General features: G+C 40.0%; 1 protein-coding gene across 2 annotated transcripts in view; it reads left to right on the top strand.

Annotated features, from left to right (window-relative positions):
• crybg1a (crystallin beta-gamma domain containing 1a) overlaps positions 1 to 14881 on the top strand; it is a 68968-nt gene that overhangs the window by 52971 nt on the left and 1116 nt on the right. For both annotated transcript variants that reach the window (XM_066671336.1, XM_066671345.1), the window contains 12 exons: positions 372 to 407; positions 2359 to 2558; positions 2836 to 2962; positions 3231 to 3376; positions 7757 to 7883; positions 8234 to 8263; positions 8458 to 8570; positions 9354 to 9486; positions 9753 to 9892; positions 11010 to 11133; positions 12489 to 12647; positions 13890 to 14052. In XM_066671336.1, coding sequence (XP_066527433.1) covers positions 372 to 407; positions 2359 to 2558; positions 2836 to 2962; positions 3231 to 3376; positions 7757 to 7883; positions 8234 to 8263; positions 8458 to 8570; positions 9354 to 9486; positions 9753 to 9892; positions 11010 to 11133; positions 12489 to 12647; positions 13890 to 14052 — 1498 coding nt within the window. The remainder of the gene's footprint in view (positions 1 to 371; positions 408 to 2358; positions 2559 to 2835; positions 2963 to 3230; positions 3377 to 7756; positions 7884 to 8233; positions 8264 to 8457; positions 8571 to 9353; positions 9487 to 9752; positions 9893 to 11009; positions 11134 to 12488; positions 12648 to 13889; positions 14053 to 14881) is intronic.

Genomic DNA, 14881 nt, shown 5'->3' with positions numbered 1-14881 from the left:
AAATACATACATACATAATACATAAATAGGATTAGCACCAATCTTAAGCCTAAACCTGGCCCCTTTCAAGTAATATTATTTATTATTTAAGTAATATTATGTGTCATTTGTTATTATGTAACAATTCTATGCAACAAGGCCATCTTTTTACTATTTTATTACTATTACTACACAAAATATGAATGCCATTTTTATTTGTTTTTTTGTTTATGTATTTTTGTCTTGTTACCTACATTAGATTGGTAGCTCCATTGCAAAACTAAAGACAACCAAACATTCTTGGCTTATGAAATATATTGAGGCAACTGACTGTTTGAACTTAATTCAAATGATTCAAAACATGAAGTAAGGCAGTCATTTATGTCTTTCAGGGTGGAATAAAGGTGGAGAATCCCAACGAAGTCAGGGTAATTTCATTATTCACTTCATTCCTTTATTAATTGTGCCTCAGACTGCATTCATTTTGCAACCTGCCTAGAACTGTGTTCTTGAGGAAAGTTGCACAATAGTGAAAGTCAGTCCACCACTTTAATATCTATCATCAAAGTGTGTGCTTTATTCATGTGTGTTCAAAGGCATTCACCTTGTACTGACGTTAAAAGTACTTGTTCTTACAGATGCAATGGCAAGTCTGAACTTGGCATGCTCAGACAGCCTCTTAAGCTGTTTGGCACAATTGGCATGTATCAGCAATGTCTTTGTTTGAGCTCCATAATGTCTTATACAGCCCCTTAAAAATCTTTAAAAAGCAGTGTCCTTTAACCAGTAAAAAAAAAGCACAGACAACAATAATTATGAAAATGCTCAAACTAAATTAACTACAGAATCTCTGATCTATGTAGGACACTGGGTGTCAGTTTAATGGCTGTTTTTAAAGCTGCAGAAGAATAACTGGAGAAAATGGTTGATTCAGATTTGTAAAAGCTGAAAGGGCACAGTTAAATTTCACATTTAAGTTAAGATTAGAAGCTAATCTTGAGGTTTTATTTACAGGGAACTGCAGCTGAAGAGAATGAATCAAGTATATGATTTGACTATGAAAGAACACCCAGCATTTTTATTTCATACTTTGAAATATATAAATATATTGTTTCTTTTTTCCCCTACTTAAACACTTAACTGCACCCAGTTCCATCTTCATCTCAGTTAGATATTTAGGCATTATAATGTCGTTTACAAAATAAAGCTGCTTAGTATTTGACATAATCTGGTTTCACACTGATAAAGATGTGCTTATAAGGCACTCCAAAAGACAGAGTTCATTCTTCATTGATTTAATTTCATGTACAGGCAGCTATGGCAATATTTATTAGGAGAATCTTTTGCCCTGAATAAATATCTGACAGACTGTCTGAGTGAGTAACTGAATAACCTTGTTGTTATGTGCATATCTGGGTAAGTAGCCAGCAAAGAGGAGAGACATATTAAGTAAAGCTGTGTCGTTTCATGTATGCCCTTGAAATGATGTTTTAAAAGGGGACATATTTTGAAACAAATAAAACATGTTCAGTGCATTAGCACATTAAACTGGGGGAGCAGCAGCTCCTTGCAACTGACGAACTGTAGAATATTTTCATTAACTAGTTTATTTGTGATCTAAAAACATCAGTAAACACAGAATACACAGTGTAAGACCCGTTGTATATGCGAGAGCACAAAGACAGGATTAAGTGGAGCAGAACAAACACATTGATGGCAGAAATATAAGAGCACTGAATAAATAGGAAGTAAACGAGTATTTAGAAGAAAGAGAACCAAGCGAAAATGGCTAAAAAAACAGCGCTTCTTTATTAGTGAAGTGAGCTGCCCCAGAGCCGAGACCTCAACAGGTCTGAATACAGTTTTTAAGATGTAAATTTTTGTGGTATTTAAAAATACCTGCACATTTCTTTGGAAAAAAAGTTGGTTTCCTGAAGAAAAAAAAAGTATATTTTGTGAATGAATAAGTTGTATTTAACATGGATTTTGGACTTTTTATAAAATAAGAGTTGAAAAAAGCATTCAGGACAGCTTCTAATCAGCTGAATATGAATAGAGTTTAAAGAGAAAAGCTCTAACAGCTGTTTTTTTAGTCACTGGACACAAGGGTTTGAGTTACTGGGGCTTGACAAAAGAGCTGTGATTTCTGAGCTCCTGTTGGACTGTGGGTTGTAGTGCCTCAGGGAGGTGCTTTGGGTGAGGAATTCCCAGCATTCAGAGTATTCTGGACAGGCATAGACCGGATTGAACTAGTGTCCATTATAGACAAAGTGATAAATTAAGTCATATTTCATATTCCATAAACAGTGTGCTAGAACATTACCAACCAGTATTGAATGTCTCTTTTTCTTCCTCTGCCCCCCCCCTCCAACCTGCCAGGCTGTGTTGTATGAGGAACCCCAGTTTGGAGGAGCTTGCCTGGAGACTGATGGAGATATTTTTGAGGTGGGAGAGGGAGAAGAAGAAGAGAAAGGGCCAGAAAATGATGCTGAAAATGGAAATGAGGGTACAGACCGCTCCTCAGCTGCTGAGATGAAGAAACTGACCTCCATCGGTTCATTGAAAATACTCAGCGGCCTGTGAGTGAATTTCTCTTTAATGCGACAAGCCATGATCTGAGCATGATCTTGATTACAGAAAATAAAATGCACCCTGAATCCGGTCATATTTTTAGTAGAAAGTCCATGGAGCACATGGGATTTCCTGTTGCACTTTAGTGTTTAGTCAGTGGATCTTAGAGATTACTGTTGTTTTAAAAACGCATTTATCTTAGTTTATTTAACTTCTCTACTTCTAATGTTGTTTATTTCTGACCTGTGTGTGTGTGTGTGTGTGTGTGTGTGTGTTTTGATGAAGTTGGGTGGGTTACACAGAGCCTGGGTTTGAGGGTCGTCAGTATGTACTGGAGGAGGGCGAGTATTTGGACAGCTCTGATTGGGGTGGACTGGACGACACAATACAGTCCATTAGACCTGTACAAGCCGTGAGTACTTCATGACTTCATGGAAATGCTGAAAATAGGTTTTGTACAGAAGCTTTGATATATGGACTTGGTCAGAAAGAAGTTTAAAACTTTCTGAACAAGATGTCATTAAAGGGAAAGCTAAGCACAGCCAAATCTGGGTGATATCTGCTGTTATGGAGGTCATCATTATTCCACAACTGAAGAAGTTCAAAACATAAATGTTCAGATGTTAATACTGGATTTTTTTTTTAACTCTATTTCCTGTATATCTCCACTTTGCTTGCAGGCGTTTGTTTCTCCTCACCTGAAGCTGTTCTCTGAAAATGACTTTTCAGAGAGGGGTCTGAACGTGGAGCTGCTGGGGCCTGTCATGGCCATGGAGGACACGGGTTATGGCCCTAAGAGCCAGTCGGCAGATGTCCTTTCTGGAGTGTGAGTGTTGGATGATCTTAAAGCTTATTACATACATTGTGCTTATGTTCATCTCTGTATATGTGTGTGATAAAAGTGGTTATATTTAATAATGTTAAGCAATATTTTTAATAGTTTTTAGCAACATCCTAACATTGTTTCCACAAATCAGCTGCACTTGTAGTTTCTACAATGGTACAAAAGGCTATAGTCCACCTGTTTCCTCTGCATAGTTTCTTTGCCCCTTTCGCCTGGTTTTACCTGCAGTGACACTGACACGTTGGTGGTCTGTTAGTGTGTTTTATGTTGGTATGAATGGATGGACATAGCAGTGCTGCTGGAGGTTTTAAAGCCCTCTATGCCCTTGCTGGACTGAGAATACTTTACCAAGCACATAATATCCAACAGTGTCCTGTGTCCACTAATAGAGCACCAACACACACTGTGCTACAACAGATGAGATGCTCTGTCTCTGATTTTGCTTCTACAAGGTGGACCAACATGGTAGGTGTGTCTAATAGTGTGGCTAGTGAGAGGGAACATAATTTAAAAGCTCCAGCAGCACTGCTGTGTCTGATCCGCTTGTACCACAACACACACTAACACCACGTCTGTGTCAACACAGCACTGAGAATGATCCACCACCCAAATCATACCTGCTCTGTGGTAGTCCAGGGTGAAATGAGGATAAGAGTTTATGCAGGGTAACTGATTAACTTCATAGTGCTCCTGTACGGTCAGTGGAACTAAGAGTGGGGATTATGAATGCAGGAGCAAGGATGTGGCTTTAATGCTGTGGCTGGTTGGTATATGTGCTTGAGCGCTGTTGTAAATGTTCCTCAGGAAGCTATGGTGCATCTGGAAATTATTCACTGCGCTTCACTTTTTCCACATTTTTTTTTATGTTACAGCCTTATTACAAAATGGATTAAATAATTGCTTTCTTTCTTAATTCTACACACAATAACCTATCATGACAAAGTGGAAAATGTTTGTTTGGAATTTTTGCAAATATATATATAAAAAAAAAAAAAACTATAATAAGTAAATAGGTATTTACAGCCTTTTCGATGACACACAAAACTGAGCTCAGGTGCATCGTGATCATCCTTCAACTGTTTTAAAATGGAATATTACATTTTCAGAAGGCGGTGGTGCTCTGAATGCACAGCTAATGAAAATTAATACACTTAGCAACATACTGCTTTCATTCAAAATTTAAAACCCTGAAACTTGAGAGATTTGAGGAATTGAGAGGAGAAATAGCTCACAAGCATTTTTGAGTTTTGAATATAGAGAGCGCTGCTGAGCAGTTTTGAAAGGAACCCTAATGTTTTGCATGTATTTGTTTTGAAAGGAAATGACTTTTTTAAAGGTTTTTAAGATTTAGTTTTTAAGGTCGGCTGAATGCATTCACTAGCTGTGTGCAAAGAGCACTGTTTAAAACTTGATAATCTTCTCAAGGATTTTGGCACAACATTTAATTCCATAGAATTGTGTTGATTTTTTTTTTCTTCTGACTCTGTTTCTGGAGTTTCCATCTGTTTGTTGTTTTTTATGTGTGTCCTCTGAGGCAGGCTTGCCAGCAGGCTGACTGACTGCTGAGGAATTTCTGCTCTTAGTCACTAGGAAAACATAGCAATTGCCATAGTTACACGTGACTACACCATGGCTTTACTTTTTGTTGATGGCAGTACTATACAGATAATGAAATATAAGCACATTAATACTATATATCGTCTCTGATCTACAATACTTAGTATAAATAAGTATTTAATATTTTATTTTATCATCCAGGTCGTCTCTTACTTTCTCCTCTTCTGTTTCTCTGTCCCTGCCTTCAGGACAGTGTTAAACTCATCATCCAGGTGTGAACATGTACAGCTCCCCAAAGAGATATGATCATCCCTGAACTCCTTCAGTTCTTTTCATTCAGAATACACTAAGTTTTACAAAAGTAAAATTATAACAGGAATTTATTAAGTGTGGCTACAGTGTGGATAAAAATGTGCGTTTTGGATTACAGTGTTTATGTAAGTGCTATACCATGTGGTGAAAAGTTTGTGTACACATGCTTTTTAATAAGCAGAGTGTTTTCTTTTTAACAGTTTCTACACTTCTGTGAAGGATTTACACTAGATGTTGGAAAACTGTTGTGAAGATGTGATCACGTTAGTGAGGTCATGTACTATTGCTGGATGATTAGTTCAGGGTCACAAACACCATTCGAGCTCTGGTTGGCAGGTGCCGTTGGATATGGGGACTGTAGGCTTGTGTGCGGCTGATTCAGAGGATCACATTCTTTTACAAGTTGTGTGTTGCTCAACTAAAGAGCTTTGTCAGCAGTGGGTACACCTTAAAACAGACGATTTCACTAACTATGCCTACAAACGTTTGGACACTGGTGTATGTGGAATTCCTGCTTTGTTAATGTTGTAATATTAAGGGCTGTGCTGAGGGTTGAGGGCGAGGGTGGAGCTGAAAGGTGTGCCAATTGTTCTGGGTGAGGTGGCATGTATCCTGCAGCAAGTACAGCTAATTTCCTCAGTCAGACGAACTTATTATCCCTTCGAGACATTTCACTGCTGACTTGTTCATATGTTGTTAAAAGAGAGTAACTGAGCTTTCTAGTCATTGAGGTTTTGTTGCACCTACAGGTCTAATACGAGTTGAACTTGTCTGTAAGTTTTTATTCACTGTTTGAATTATCACAGAATTTAATTTGTAACTCAAGTTGTTTAGTCTTGTGGCACTTTCGGTAAAGCAGTTAGTCGTCTCCCGAGTTTGGAGACATTTCCACCTTAAGTGATACGAAACAGCACAATAAGTCAGTATTACCCATCTGTGGAGCAGGAATAGAGCTATGTCCTAGTTTCGGTACATGCTTTTCAGCATGTGGAGTCCTCTCCATTGTCTAAAAATACTCCAGATGTGAGAGAGAGAGACTAGTATACCAGACCGAGTCCGTTTATTTATCTACTCTTATACAGACGCTGGGGATTTGTAAACACATTAGACCTGTTTCGAGCACACAAACACACTGGAACGCTAGCAAATGGTGAGGAAACTTATAAAAAGTGTTTTTTGGATACGTCATGAACTACGCCTTTAAAGGTGCACCAGATGTGAACACGGCTTCTATTATCTCCAAAGATAAGCATGAAACGATAGTCTGGAGCTGCAGCGCATGAGACCATGTTCAATGTCAAGTGTCAGCTACAAGGTCATAAAACTCCCTGCCACTGGGCGGCTGCAGAGCAGTGGAACTGTGTTCTCTAGAGCGGTGGAGCTTCATCAGTACATTTGGTATTGATTTGGTTTGGAGCTAATTAACAAACATCAGTGTCTGACTTCACTAATGTTCTCATGGCTGAATGCTATTAAATCCACACAGCAATATTCCATCAGGGAGTGTAAAATCATCCCAGAAGAGTAGAAGCCCTTACTACAGGGGGATCGAGACCATATTTCAGATGATATTCAGCATGAGCTGGTCTGCCGAAACATTTTGGCATAAATCATGACTGAGTCACAGGAAGTAGTTCAGTGTTTGAACACGTTGAACAATTCTTCATTTTGTCATTTCATGTCCGTGTGTAATATATGTTTATGACAGTGATTTGAGCTGAAACACTATTAAAGCAAAACAAGAGAAGAAGTAGATTAGCAAATTTTTTCCCCCAAAAAAATGTAGTCACTCCAGAAGTTTAATTCTTTAGTTTTGCCCTGGAGATACGAGGTAATGTAGTTATGAAATAACAAAAGCTTATACCCCATTCATGAAGCCTTCTTTTGTTAATGTTTTTTGCTACGCTGTGCCCTTTCAGTTTTTATAGATGAGTGTCATTCAGTGCCAGAAACCACAGAAACAAGTCTGTTAAACTTGAGGCAGTTTGAGGCAAGTGTGGGGTTATTCAGGAATGCAGTTTGCACAATGCTAAATGAGGTGTACGTTTTTAAAACCTGTTAGCAACATTAGCTTCAGTGTGAAAGCAGACATTAATAAACTAGACACTTTTTGTTTTACTACTGATTTAATGCAGCAGAGATCAGCCCATGTCTCTCAAGTTTGCTCGTTAAGGCATTCTCACGGTTACTTGTCGATGTCTTTATACTGCACCATTTTTATTTCGTATGAATAAATCAGTCGTGTCAAATTTATCACAAAATAACTGCAGTGTCCACTGTACCAATGATCTAGAGCCATGTTAACAATAGATTTAGATGAAAAGTACTTCACTGCAGTTATTTACCTGTCGTACCTCATTTTATTTTTAAAACTAGGCTTCATCCACATCCAGAAAACTCTCTACTAGAGTCTGATCAGTGTAATCTGAGACATGTGCGCAAATGTGTCTATGAGACAGTCATGTGTTTTTCCCCTCTCTGATTTATGAGCAGATGGGTAGCATTTGAGAACTCTGCATTCTCTGGGGAGACATACGTCCTGGAGAAAGGTCTGTATGGATGCCCGGAGGACTGGGGTGCTCGCAACCACAAAATCTCCTCCATCCAGCCTGTGTTCCTGGTAATCTCCTAACTCCTTTAAGCCCTGTAAAAACCAGACATTATTTACTATCTTGTATAAAATTTAATATTTTACCATTCTATGATGTAAGTATTTATCTTAATCTTGTAGAAGTATGGTGTGTTATAGCAGTGATTCTATAATAACCTCCTAAATAGAAAACCTCCCAGTAGTCCGGCACTATGCTGAATCCCTGCTCAGGAAAGTGGTTTGATCAATACATGAACATTAGCAACATTATAGTTTAGTTTTCTGTGCATGCGTCATGTAATGATCTTTGTTGAATGTACTCAGTGTATGGAAGTCTGAGTTTAGTGTGTTTTTTTTTTTTTTTTTCCTTCTCTTTCAAGGATCAGACTGCAGGGCTGCCTAGATTTAAGGTGAGCTTTAGTTTCTAGGCATCCTCTCTGAGATTATCACAGAAAATGTTACACTTGCAGTCCTATAAATGTTATTGTGTTTAAATGTTGATAGTGCAGCACCACAAGTGAGATCCAGTGGTCCATAAATACACAGTCTGTTATCTATTGTGATATTACATGATTATGGACTTGTTTCCTTGTACTGTTTTCAGATCCAGTTGTTTTCTGAGCCTGGGTTCCAGGGAGAATTTGTGGTTCTAGAGGAGAGTTTGGCGTTCCTGCCGGATGGGTTCTGCCCTCGCTCCTGTAAAGTTCTCGCTGGAAGGTGAGTATGGCTGGAAAACGTAGACGGTTAACCACAACCTTACAGGACATTACATGGCGGAGCTGTATGTGTAAACACAAACAGATATTACCTGGGTTATCCTGCCAGCCCCCAGTATAAAATGAATAGAACCAGTAATGCTCTGGAGAATTCAGAGTATATTAATGTCATGTCTCCTGCACTATACAAAGGCACCGTCCCATGCCTAAACCAGCTGTGAGAACGCCTCTAAAACAGTGTTTGGCTGTACATTACATGTGTGAAAGGACATCTCTAGAAAATGTCTGCACCTTATTCGCCAGACGTTTTCCAGGGTTTACTTGGGGAAATTACCTTATAATAAGGAGCCTGGCCCCCACCTCCACATCAGTTCCAGTGCAGCACTAAGAATGGTCCACCACCGAAATCGTACCTGTTCTGTGGTGGTCCAGACCTTTGAAGAACAGTGTGAAAGGTGGTAAATAGTGTTCACAAAGCAGCAGATGGATTCTGTTTAATATAGAGCTACAAAGTGATCCTGTAGACAGTGGAGCTGAGTGAAGGAACAAGGAGGAATGATGTGCTCGTAATGTTATGGTGTATGGTCTGAAAGTATTTGTCATAAATACAGGGGGTCATTAAAGTGAACATTTGAATGTAGAGAATTTTCCTGGAACAAAATTAAATGATATATGTCGGTGTCTGAGGTCCTCTTCTTTAGTTCTACACTGGACATCAGACATCAGAATAATTACACACTTGCCTCAAACCTTTTTAAATGTTTGCTGTTGGTTTGCGTTTCAGCTGGGTGGCGTTTGAAGGACCGCAGTTTACAGAAAACATGTACGTGCTGGAAGAAGGAGAGTACAGAGACACTGAGGCTATGGGCTGCCTGAGACCTGACTGCACCATCCACTCTCTTCACACTGTAGGACACGTGAGTTGAAGAACAAAAAAAGGGGGAAGTTCTGAGAATAAAAGTGGGGCTGGGGGAGGAGAGAAAAATACAAAGAACAAGAAACTAAAAGGGCTGGAAATAAAGAGGAATGAGTGATCGAGGAAAGATAAACATCTCTGTCACCAGCCTGCACTAATGTTTTACTGTTCGACCAAATGTGGTCTCGGCAAGAGGTTACACGTGGTCTCTGGTGGTAATCATAAGCATCTGCTCTCTTGCCTTTTCTTTTCGGTTCTGCCGGCCAGGAGTTCTCTCTTCCCTCCATCACTCTGTTCTGTAAGCTGAGCTTCAGGGGCCGAAAGGTCGTGCTGACGGACGGAGCCTTCAGCCTATCGCAGGCTGGGATTGATGGGCGGATACAGTCTCTGTTGGTGAATGGAGGAATGTGAGTGGGTCCAAACGTACAAACACACCGTGGAAAATTCCACACTCAGAAATGTGTCCAGATGTAGCACTGCCATTGATTTCAGAGCCTGGGTCAGTCATTTATTTATCAATTGGAATGTAAACTGTACCTTAAGTGAAGCCTAGGTTTCTCAGGGGGTTTATTTTGAACATGTGACAGCTTCCACTCGGTTTAAAATAAAAAAAATGCAAATCTCAGCCTACACTGGTTCAGTTAGTTGACAATCCAGTTTTTAACCATCATCCATTACGATAGAAAACAGTCCTGTGCAGTAGGAAGATGTTGAGATTATGGGGCTCATTATGTTTTGGTCGTCAGCCAGGTTCTCAGGTCTCTGGGCTGAAGCTGAGCTAAATGCCTTGTGGCAGTGTGAAGATCACACTGGGGTGTTATGACTCCAGACAGCAGTGTGGTGTGCCATGAAACAAACAGACAGGGGCTAGCAAGTTATTTATATATATATATTTATTATTCTTTTTTTTGTTTGTTTGTTTTTCCTTTTGATGGAGCATATTGTATAGTAGGCGTGATGATGCATCCAGAAGTTAATGAAAATAATTAATAATATTTGTAATATAATCTGACACTTAAAATGATGAAAATATTAACGCATGATCATCACAGTGTTTATCGTAGTTTAAACTAGTTTATAATTAGTTTGTCATATAATCATTTTGAATCATTTAAATATTACTGCCGTGGCCTGGTGTTCTCCCCATGTCTGCGTGGGTTTTCCTCTGGGTGCTCCGGTTTCCTCCCTCGGCTCAGAAACACTAAAGTGTCCATAGGTGTGAGTGTGTGAGAGAATGTGTGAGTGAAAGTGAGTGACCCACTGACCTTGAATTGGATAAGCGGTTACAGACAATGAATGAATGAGTGGGGTGGCCTGTGGTCTAGTGTTTGGAGATATGTGACAGCAACCAAAAGATGTGAAGACTGAAATCATCTCCTGATCAAAGCTTGTTCATTCTGACAGGAATAATCTTTATAAACAACTGGCTATTTTAGTTTGTGTCTTTTTTACATGGTGAACATCTATAGAATGTGGTAAATATGTAATAAACTGATGTGGGACTCTGTGTGTGTGTGTTTCTAGTTGGGTGTTATATGAAGGGAAGAACTTCCATGGTCGTCAGATTTTACTCCAGCCGAGTGAAATTGGTGATTGGCACAAATTCAGCGGCTGGCAACGAATTGGATCTCTGCGGCCGTTACAGCAGGTAGGAAGTTATTATTCTGCTGTTTGATCCTAGGGCATTACATGGGAATTGGGAATTTGTCCTTTTTAGTTTCTTGCAGTTTTGTCATTGCTGGTTTGGTGAAACTGGAGGCACTTTATAAATCATCCATCATCATCATCATCATCATCATACCCATTCCAGCATATAAATCAGTTGCTCTCTGGTGTCTTTAATTATCGTTGAAATGTGGAAATGATTAGACAGTACTATGTGCTGTGGGAAATCTTTAGATGTTTCGGATTCCAGCAGATTCCATGAATTCCCAGGTTTTGGACGTCATTCTCTGTGTTCTCCTGTGTATTGTTTCCTTGTGTCTGAGTAATTCATTTGTCTGGTGTGGAATGTAAAGAGCATGTGGTGTGCTTTGTGTGTGTTTGAGCTTTGTGGACGTCTAGGGAGACTACTGACAGATGGCTATGAACAGAGGTGTGAAGCATAATTACGTGAGAAATAGAGGCAGCAGGGCAGGGTCATTAGAGCAGGTACATTTGCAGTTTAGGGACCTGTCTAGGAAAAGCATGTTCATCACCAGCACTCTGTTGGCTCCAGATTCCATAGCCACACATTTGGTGAATGGTTTAGTCCAGGGATGCTACATTGCAGGAGTGTTGACCTTTTTTTTTTTTTTCCCGCAAAACTTGGCATACGAGAGCTGAATCTTTATCCCATCTGGATGACTCTTTTGTAGGACTGTTTCCATGGTTTTAGTGTCCATTCAGGTGTGCAAATCTCATTTTACCAATTAGGACAAGAGCACAGTAAATGGAGGAGAATCTGCATTTTAAAGTTTTTTTTTTATTTTTTATTTTTTACATATAATAGATCTGCCTAGCTTTCATTAATGATAATGGTGGTGTCTTCAATGGCCATGAGGCAAGAAATGGGACGTGGCCCTTCTCTGAGCAAAAGCGCTCACCAACCCTTACTAGTCCCAGGCTTTCTAGGACTGGGCTTCACAGCTTTGGCTTAGTGTTGCGTGCCTCTTCAGCTCATCAGCTGATTAATAGAGTGAGTGAGTCACATTGTGGCTAATGTGAAACTATGCAAGGAAGCTGGTGTAGAGAACTCAGATTGGGTAACATTGTTTTTCAGCTTTGATTTGCTCTGTTGCATTGTTGTTCCACAATAATTATGAAATTGATTTAAAACCACAGAGACATGTACACAGTGAAATTTTCAAATCGGACAAGCCATCAGTCCAAGTCTAATTACATCTACGTTTCAAGCATCATTTTCAGGCCTTAATTTATAGAAAATAAATCACGGTCGCCAAGTTGGTTAGCAAAATATTGTTCCCGATCATCAGCAGCTCTGTCTTGTGCTTGTCTCCGCAGAAGCCTGTGTATTTCCGCTTGCGGAGTGCAGAAACCGGTTGTGTGATGTCCCTGTCCGGGCCGCTGGACGACATTAAGCTGTTGAGAGTGCAGATTCTGGAGGAGAACGGAGGAGATGAGCAGGTGTGGCTTTACCAGAACGGACTGCTGCGCTGCAAGGTACGTACAATGCTGCCACATCTGTAAACCTGACTTCAGATCCTAGCTTTTCTGGTTTGAGGACTGAGCATCAGCTTATGAGTTTTAAGCTGTTAGTTAAACAGTTAAACGTACTCTTGAACATGACATGTATTTGTCAGCTTTATATCAAAGTATCACTATATCACCGTGAGGAAATATTTAGGGGTTGTATGATATTGTTGGAAATCTCAAATACGTTTGGAGAGGGAAATCATAAAGCTTGACTCCAGGCAGGGTGGGCTGCATTTTTAAATGTCACTGGAGGTTGTTCCACTCAGTAGAATCCTTCAATTATACATCAGGCACGTGTCTACATTCTGGCACTTCATGATTTACATTTACATTTACATTTATGCATTTGGCAGACGCTTTTATCCAAAGCGACTTACAAAAGTGGATCTAACATTCAAACTAAAGCACAAATTATACAAATTACCTTACATTTAGTGCAATATGCCAGGAAGTAACAAGTGCATTAAAGAAAGACTTTCAGTGCAAGAGATACTCTTGGAAGAGCTGGGTCTTCAAGGATTTCTTGAATGCGGAGAGGGTTTCTGTTGCTCCGATAGTGATATAATCAGCTGGAAACTGGGGCTTATCTTTCTGCAGGGGTACCACACTTCAGTTGTTTAGAACACAGCTCCAGACCTGGAGGTTGTGGGTTCGAGTCGCGCCCCGGGTCTGTGAAGTTTGGTGTGTTCTCCCTGTGTCCACGTGTGTCAAAAAAGTGGTGACTCAAAAGTGTGTGTGTTGCCCTGTGAAGGACTGGCGCCCCCTCCAGGGTGTGTCTCCGCCTTGGGCCCAATGATTCCAGGTAGGCTCTGGACCCACCGCGACCCTGAACTGGATAAGCGCTCACAGATAATGAATGAAAACAGTGTTGTGTCTCCATTTTGACAAGTGGTTTCTTTCAGGCATAAAATAAAACCATTAAAATGAATGCAACTTTCTTTAAGTTCTTGAACTTGTGCCAGAGTTGGGGTAGTACACGAAGTCCTTGCCTCTGCACAGGTTAAAATTGGCCCCTTTTACAGACACGCTGCTGGTATTTACAAACTCATTTCAGCGTGGTATTAATGAGTGAGGCATCTATACATGTTCCAAGGAATGCTTTCATAAATATAAAGACGAGTTCAAGGGAACTGAAGGTGAAAGAGAATTAGGGCGGCGAGGCTTTCTTGATGTACCGCTGAGTGAGTTTCTTTTTCTCTCTCCGTGTAGCTGGTGGAAGATTGTTGTCTAGAGACGTCAGGCAGCGTGATGATGGCTGGCGGGCGCCTGAACATTTCCCCTGAACCTTTTAAAGAAAATCAGTTCTGGAACATCACAGCAGATGGTCTCATACGACCCAATCTCAAACCTGACCTTGTGCTGGAAGTTAAAGGTGAGTTTATATAAATGGATTGTAAAAATATCAGTGTCAGTAAACACCAGCACAGAAATATCTTCATTATTTTGTGTAGTCAATTAAGATGAATCACTCCTCGTTTGCTCACACTGGATTCCAAAGAAAGATGTAGCCAGTTCTAAGAGTACAGAACAGAACAAGCATTGGACATTGTCAAACAGGGGTTGTTATAACATGCAACATGTGTGCAGCCTGGCTTTTGCCCTCGTTGCTACAAACCAGGAAAAAACATTATCGGAGATGTCCCAAAAATGAACACTCAGTTGTGCATGGTTTCTAATCTGAGGCTTAAAGGCTCATGCGAGTGATGACACGACATGTTCATAGACAGCTAAAGATCACACGTATGTTTGAGACTAGGATACAGACAGGCAGTCACAGGAGAACAAAAGGAGGATAAGTTATCACATGTACTTAGGCATGTCTAGGGCTGTCTAGGGCTTTTTGTTCTCAGCCAGAAAACACTCCCTTGTGTCATGGCAGTCTTGTATGATGATGATGATGATGATGATGATGATGAGGCTGATGACATCCACCAGAAAAATACCTTTAGACTTTTACTTCAGGGACTGTGCACTTGCCTGTTAAGACACCTCGATTTTTTTTTGTACATATAAAATGCTTAAAGCACCCCACCCTGTGGCCATAGTTAGTAACACGCCATAGTGCTTTAATTTTAGAATCATGCACCAACAGGTGGCATCGGAGGTCCACAATTTTAGAAAAGGAACGTCACAGGGGAATTTCACCAAAAACTAAACTACTGTGTGTTAATTATTTCACTTTCACTAAATGCACACTTTCT

This window comes from Hoplias malabaricus, chromosome 1 (assembly GCF_029633855.1).
Source record: "Hoplias malabaricus isolate fHopMal1 chromosome 1, fHopMal1.hap1, whole genome shotgun sequence".
Classification (NCBI taxonomy): Eukaryota; Metazoa; Chordata; class Actinopteri; order Characiformes; family Erythrinidae; genus Hoplias; species Hoplias malabaricus.
The sequence above is the reverse complement of the archived record's forward strand: the minus strand, read 5'-3'. Positions and strand labels throughout refer to the sequence as shown.